This window comes from Cynoglossus semilaevis, chromosome 11 (genome assembly GCF_000523025.1).
Source record: "Cynoglossus semilaevis isolate Cse_v1.0 chromosome 11, Cse_v1.0, whole genome shotgun sequence".
In the NCBI taxonomy this organism is placed as follows: Eukaryota; Metazoa; Chordata; class Actinopteri; order Pleuronectiformes; family Cynoglossidae; genus Cynoglossus; species Cynoglossus semilaevis.
Window position 1 is genome coordinate 3,614,097 of NC_024317.1, and position 7,276 is coordinate 3,621,372.

Genomic DNA, 7,276 nt, shown 5'->3' on the forward strand with positions numbered 1-7,276 from the left:
GCAGGCCTCACTCCATCTTGTCATTTTTACATCTGCTCAACAAAAAAAAAGTGAAGGTTTTTTGCAGTGAGTGAGGAAAAAGAGGAGGAGGAGGAGGAGGAAGAGGAAGGTCATGTAACTTAAAGACATTTTAATTCATTTAATATTTTGTTAAATATTCTTTAATTACATTGACTCGGGTTAGAATGTTGATGAAAGGAGCAACGGTATTCAACTGGCAACCGTGACAGTGAACAAAGGACTGTGTGAACTCACACAGTTTTTTTTTTGTGAGAATATAAAGAATCTCCATCTTTTTGTTTCCTTTGACAGTTTTCACATGGATTGATAGAATAAATAAAAATTTCAATTCAAAACTAGAACTTAAAATTAAAACTTGAGGAGTGCAACTTTATTTTTAGAATGAAAAAAATAATTAAAAGGTCAAATTTTCACCGATCAAACTCACGTCAGCTCAGATGTTTCTGTGTTCAAATCCTTATTCTGTAACAGGTGGAGAGTCATCTCTTATAGAGTTCATAAGTAAAAAATAAATTTATAATAATAATAAAACTCTTCTGTTTCATGTTCATTAGTAAAAAATAAATAAATAATAATAATAAAAATCTTTTGTTTCATTATTTTCCACATCCAACGACCCCAGGCCTAATTCCTCTAAATTAACTCAGGGTTCGTGTTTAAAGATTATTTCCCACATCCCACGACCCCAGGCCTAATTAGACTGTGGTCATGTAAATAATCACGATTAGTCATGATTAACTGTAAAAAAAAAAAGTGTATGTGTGTGTGTGTTTACACCATTTATTATTTCTGACCAATCAAAATGGTGGAATCTTTGGAATCAGCAGACACATGCTGGGTGTTTGAGGTGGTATTTTCAGCTTGAGGTGTTTCAGTGAAATGGAAACTCTTTCCTGCAGTGGAGGCAAATATTATAATTACTGTGTACATTTTGACAGCCCCACTGTAGGGATGTCCAATATTAACTTTTTGCCGATACGCCAATATCGTCTAAACACTAAATGTTCGATTCCGATATCAACCGATATATGCAGCCGTTTGGATTAAAGACAGAGGACACGTCATGACAATAATTAATTTAAAAACTATTCTTAGGTCACATCATCTGAGCAAACGCAAACATTGCGTTATCAGGTTTTAATTATCAGAGGAAAAAAAAACAATAACGACCAAAACCTTTAGCTTTGTTTTCCCGTCGTCTAGGAGATCAGAACAAAACACGATTCACAAAAGAAAATGTAAATAAACAAAACACACATATTCACCTGAAACCTAAATGACTGATGAAAACAAAAGACTTGAGTTGCCAAACATCCTTGACTTTAGGTGCAAATCTGTCATCCTGCTCTCCCCCTGCTGGCTGGAGGTCAAAGACGTCACTGTCACTCAGGCTGCTCTCATAGTGAAACTTGGAAACAGAAAAAGAAAAACTTGGCTGAGTGACAGCAAACAGGGGGGAAAAAATGACTTGAGAATATCTCAGCTGATTTTCATTTTTAGCCTCGCTTCAGGCCGTTCAGGGATGGAAGTGTCACCTGTTCAGTCAATCACTATAAAACCCAAATATCTCATAGGCTTTTGGATTTAAGTCGGTGCATATATTTGTGTCTGCTGCCGCTGGATCAACGTTCACAGATGGAAACGTAAAAAAAAAAAATTCTGTATTTTCTCTGGGGTTTTGACTGTCAACGCTGTTGGATTTGTGTCATATCAAGAAAAAGCAACAGAACAAATTTGTCAACAGCAACAACAGAGGATTTTTGTGTGAATTAATAATAAAAAAGAAATATTCTTTTGATCAGAGTAGGTTTGTAACGTTTCATGCTAAAACAATTAAGAACCCATTCAAATGTTTCCACATTTTGATCATCAAACTGACTCTCATCTGTTCTCTCACCACTGACTAACTCACACACAGACACAGACACAGACGCGGGAACACGAACCCAGTGCCAAGACAAAATAAAAGCACAGCGTGTGGAGAAAGTGCTGGACAAGGTGGACAAGTCAAATTCTACAACTCCCTGGACGGCTCCGCTGAGACACGGTTGACGGACATGTTAGTGGTACGATGTAAACGCTCACTTCCTGCTGCTCCCAAGGCAGAAGGTAAACGTCTGAACCTCTGACCTCGACTGACTTATGAGTCCATTACTTTCACCGAAGCCAACTGTAACATCACGGTCAGTCAGGTCTGTGAGAATACACCGAGTAATTCACCCGTCGTCCTCCATGACAGTCAGGCAGAAATTATTATTCTTTCAGATTTTGTAGCATTAGCAACAACTGCTAACTTGGTTATAGTTAAGGATCGGGGACTGTGTTCTTTGGGTGACGTGCCTCTCCTTTCCTATTTTACACAAAGACATGTAGTTCTTGACTCACTGAACCAAATGACTAACTTGGGTATAGTTAAGAATCGGGGACTGTGTTCTTTGGGTGACATGGCTCTCCTTTCCTATTTTACACAAAGACGTGTAGTTCTTGACTCACTGAACCAAATGGCTCGGTTACTAATTATTAGGGCAAGTTGTTGTTGTTTTTTTTTTTTCAGCCGTGAACTCATTTTCTAATCAATGTTCTTATGAATTAAATAGATATTATTAAAAATAAATGTTAATTTCAACATCAAAACCTAAAACTATGGTGAAGTTATGGCTCCATTTAGCCATAACGATATTGAATCGGACCTTTAGCTGGACAACAACAACAACAACAACAACAACAACAACAACAACAACAACAACAACAACAACAACAGTCAAGCACCAGTTCTGAAGAAAATTAGACTGAAAAAAACGATCTTAAAGAAACTGTGTTAAAAATATAAATGATCTCCAATACAAGACCGAGAATATTTTGAGGATAAGTACTTTTTAAGAAATGATCCGTATTATTTTTCTCTCACCAATAGGTGTCGCTGTTGACCTGATTTTCTTACATGTTTTACGACACGGACCTGAAAGGATTTACATCTTCAATCAATTAACCGACTTTTTTTTTTTTTTTTGTTAAAGAGAAAATGCTAAGAATACACGAAAACACAGAGCACTTAAAGTGACGTAAATCATAAAACACAACGTAAAAAATGAAACATATGATCAATGTTCAGCGTTTCATTGTTGCCCTATCACTGTCTCACCTCATACGTTTAAAGTTTACGTGATGAAAAAGTGATAAAATAGTGATAAAATACGCGCAGACAGATTATAGATGACATTTAGTCTTCTAAATGAAGGATTAACATAAAATGTTTTATGACGTCATTATTATTATTATTTATTACTTACGGGACCATCTTTGAATACTAGTGTCCCAAGTGTGGAGTTTGATTATCATAAATCCGTGTTTCTGGAGGATTAGTTCAACTTTCAGTCATTTGAACTTCAGGATTCTTACATTTTTACGACACCAAAGGTTTGAGACACGATGTGACTTTAATGATCACTACGATATTAGTGCATCAATAACTGCATCGTACTGTGTGAATGAGTGCATTTACATCAGTCTGGATAATAACAGTGCACTGTTGTAGGATTATATGAATGAATTCCTGTCAGAAAGTGAATACAGAATCATTTTAACAATACGTCACCAGTGGGATTTTTTGAGTGTGACATTTGCCTTTGCCTTACAGCAAAAAAAAAAGCAGTCCTTGGGATTTGGTTAAGTGGACACTTTAAACTGACCGCAGTCAAAATAAATAAAATATTTTTTGTTTGTTTCTGTATGTGGACCAATGATGGACCAGGAAGTCCCTCAAACGCTTCAAGGACCAGTGTCAACCATCTCAACACAGACATTTGACTCATGTGTCTGAAGTCCACAGTGATGAAACTAAATAAGAATGTTGAAGGAGCTCAGGTTTTGGCTGAAGATGACATAAAAAAAAAAATCATGCTACAGTGTGAACTGTACACAGGAGATAAGACCAGAGGAAACGATCGGTGCTGGAGTCGAACACTGGAGTACATTCGGGGATCTCCTTTGTTCTGCTGTGGGGGCGGGGAGGGGGAGGAGGAGGGGGGGGGGGCACAAATATCACAGGCTCATGAAAACTCAATCACAGCTTTAATATGAAAAAGTGGGAAATGCTCCGTCACTGCAGAGAGGGTGGATGGGAGGAGAGGGGGGTGAGGAAAAAAAAAGGGGGAGGAGGAGGAGGAGGGGGAGAGGGGAGGAGGTGAGGAAAAAAAAGTGGGGGAGGAGGAGGAGGAGAAATACTCCTGGCTGGCTTGACTTTATGTTTGACCTTTTCGGGAAGGAGAACTAATCCTTGAATATAATAGACTGTAAGATATGGAAAATGGCTGCGCTGTTATCTGCGTTACCCTGGAGACCATCAGCAGCACCCAGGGCTGCCGCCGCTGCCAAGTTATTAACAATCCAGTTTGTATATGCTGGAGAAGAGGAGAAAAAAAAAAAAAAAAAAAAACCTTTTCTGCCACTGCTGCTCGCCCCTCGTGCACATACTCACGCACAATGCCTTCACTTCACTGTCATTATGACTCTTTCTTCTCTGTGCCAATGGGACACAGTCAGGGAAATGTAGCTTTTGTCCTGCACAAAAAAAGAAGAAGAAGAAGAAGAAAAAGATTTCTTTTAGTCCAGTGTTGAATTTATCTGATTTTTTTTTTTTTTTTGGATTTTCAAATCACATCGTTGTGCCTCGGACGTGGAGCTTTGAGTGGAAGATTTCCTCTTCCACTTTGCTTTCAGGAGATGTTTGTAAAAAAAAAACAACAACAAAAAAACACACAACAAAAACACAACAATAAAACGGTTCTGATGAAAACACTGGGTATGAATGGACTGGACCGCAGTCCAATCCACTCGAGTCAAAGACACTCAAGTGGAAAAGGCTCCCGTCAGTGGATACAGAGTAGATTTAAATGTCGTTGGTGTAGTTTGGAGTATTACTGCAGTTGTCAGTACTAAGGTTTGATAGTACTACTGTTAAAGAAAAAATCTTTAATTCAATGATTCTTTAAAATGTTAATTTTTTTCCTAAAAGATTCATAATGAGAGGCAGAATTATGTGATTTTTTAAAAATTATTATTTGAAGGTTTTCCACTCTGACCGGTTAGAAAAATGAAAAATGCTGATTTTTCTATTTTTATGGGTTTTTTTTTTTTGTCAGAGTGGAAATTAACCCTTTCCTGTCTTAGAGTCACACTGTTTATACTGTATTTCAGCTTCATTTTTTTTTAAATTTCACTTGGTGAAATAAAAGTTAAATACGAATAAAGAGAAAAAAACAGGCCTCTGGGCTGAAACTTTAATAGTAATTTTTTATAACAATATTTCAATGTATTTGAATGATTTAATCAGTTTATACAGAGTGAGGAACACGTTTAAAAACAAATAAGAAAGAGATTAAAATGATTAAATAATTACATTTCTATTAAGATGTGTATAATTGTTTAATTCTGCAACAAAAGTATTGTATGTTTTAAGATTTGATCATCATACAGTGAAAAATATTCCACCATAATCCTGTCCATAATCGGATTTATTTTGGGTTTTTTTTTCGCATTTTTTCAATTGTGTTGATGAAAAGCGAAATATGGATTTATTTATATTTATATATAGAAATATATATACATTATATATATAATGTATTACAGATTTGTCAACCTTGCATTTGTTGTAGCCTTAGTGTATTTTAAAACACCACTTAGTTTAAATAAAGAAAAATCGGTAAAGAACCAATGTTTTAAGTGAGTAAATTATATATATATATATATATATGTATAAATATTCTGTCTATAACGTTCCTACTCTGAGACCTGCTCCCACAATAATAACAATAATAATAATTAATGTGACTTTCTGTGATTTTTTTCCCCTCCATGGTGAAACCACAGCCTGAATGACACACACTGTGTGTTTTTAGGATTAATTTTCCAACGGTGATTATCAACTCAGCCGGGCCTTTGTTTCACCACTCCATCTCAGGGCGACTTCCTCGGCTTATTTCTCGCATTTGCAAAAAAAAAAAAAAAATGTTCAGCTCATGAAAAACATTATTTAGATCCGCGAGTGGCGGCGGAGTCTGTTCAACTGTTATCCTGCAAAATCCCAACATGAAAGACATGAGACACCGACAAAGAACCGGAACCTCTGATGGCTCCTGCAGATATATCCACAAAAAAGGAGGAAAAAAAAAAAAAAAAGAAAACGACGGAGGGAGAGAGTGAGAGAGAGAGGGAGGGAGGGAGAGAGAGAGAGAGAGGTTTAATTCTGCCAAAATACAAAGAATAAAGACCACATGGGCACCAGCACAACATTAAACTTGTAAATAACAGCCCACACACACACACACACACACAGACACACACACAGACGCTATCTATCTATCAATCTATCAATCATCCTCACAGATCTGCTCCGGCAAATGATGCATCCCCTGCATTAGATGTATTTGTTGTGTTGGGTGTTGAAAAGGCGGCCGATAATCTGGCAGAGAGAGATAAGGAATGGCATTTATTCTGCGGCACTTTGGAGCCCATTTCCCGGGGCCGATGGGCCCCATTCTCCGCGACACCTCCAGCAGCTCGCTGATAACGATTAGGCTATTTATTATCTTCACAAAGAACAAAGATTAGCCCAGCACCGGTGAAAAATTACCCCGGGATGGCTTATAATCAGTGGCAACCCAAGACGGAGCCCGTGATGGATTTGTCTTTTCCTGGACCCCGTGGTTTTCGCTGCTGTTTTTTTTTTTAAACCGAAAGAAAATCCCCGTAATAATAATAATAATAAAAATAATAATAATAATAAATAATAATAATAATAATAATAATAATAATAATAATAAACGGGTTGATCTTCTGTTTAATTGAGATCATCTTTTTTTCCCGCCTGATCTTTATTATAAAAAACGTTCAGACTTGATCTGTTATAAAGTAAAAATATTATTCGGCGGTGTATAGTCCCATAATGAGATTCTCGGACCGACCCCACTCTTTCTCCAGGGATGGTGGTGGGAGAAGAAAAAAAAAAAGAAAAGAAAGAAGAAGAAGAGAGGTATATAAAAAAGAGCGGATTGAATTAATGTCAAATCCTAAAATGGAAGTGGATGTTCGAGGCCGATAAGGGGTTTTATCGGCAGGGCAGATCAAAAGGGCTCACACTCAAAGCATGTGTATGTTCACATTATCATGTTGATGAGCTTTAATACCTCTGCTGCTGCTGCTGAGGCTGCTGCTGTTGCGGGGGCTGGGGGTTCCGCTGTGGCCGAGGCCGCACCTC

At 37.3% G+C, this 7,276-nt stretch overlaps 1 protein-coding gene across 5 annotated transcripts in view; it reads right to left on the reverse strand.

The window, feature by feature from the left end:
- Nucleotides 1-7,276, reverse strand: part of eefsec (eukaryotic elongation factor, selenocysteine-tRNA-specific) — a 100,890-nt gene that overhangs the window by 2,112 nt on the left and 91,502 nt on the right. For 4 of the 5 annotated variants that reach the window (XR_003051006.1, XR_003051005.1, XM_025059778.1 and 1 more), the window contains exons 7-8: nucleotides 4,499-4,581; nucleotides 1,287-1,429 (exon numbers count right to left, since the gene is read on the reverse strand). Coding sequence is in view for 3 of the 5 variants with exons in the window: in XM_025059778.1 (XP_024915546.1) it covers nucleotides 1,287-1,429; nucleotides 4,499-4,581 (226 nt within the window). In the remaining 2 variants the exon portion in view is untranslated. The remainder of the gene's footprint in view (nucleotides 1-1,286; nucleotides 1,430-4,498; nucleotides 4,582-7,276) is intronic. The other variant, XM_025059777.1, reaches the window with a different exon arrangement.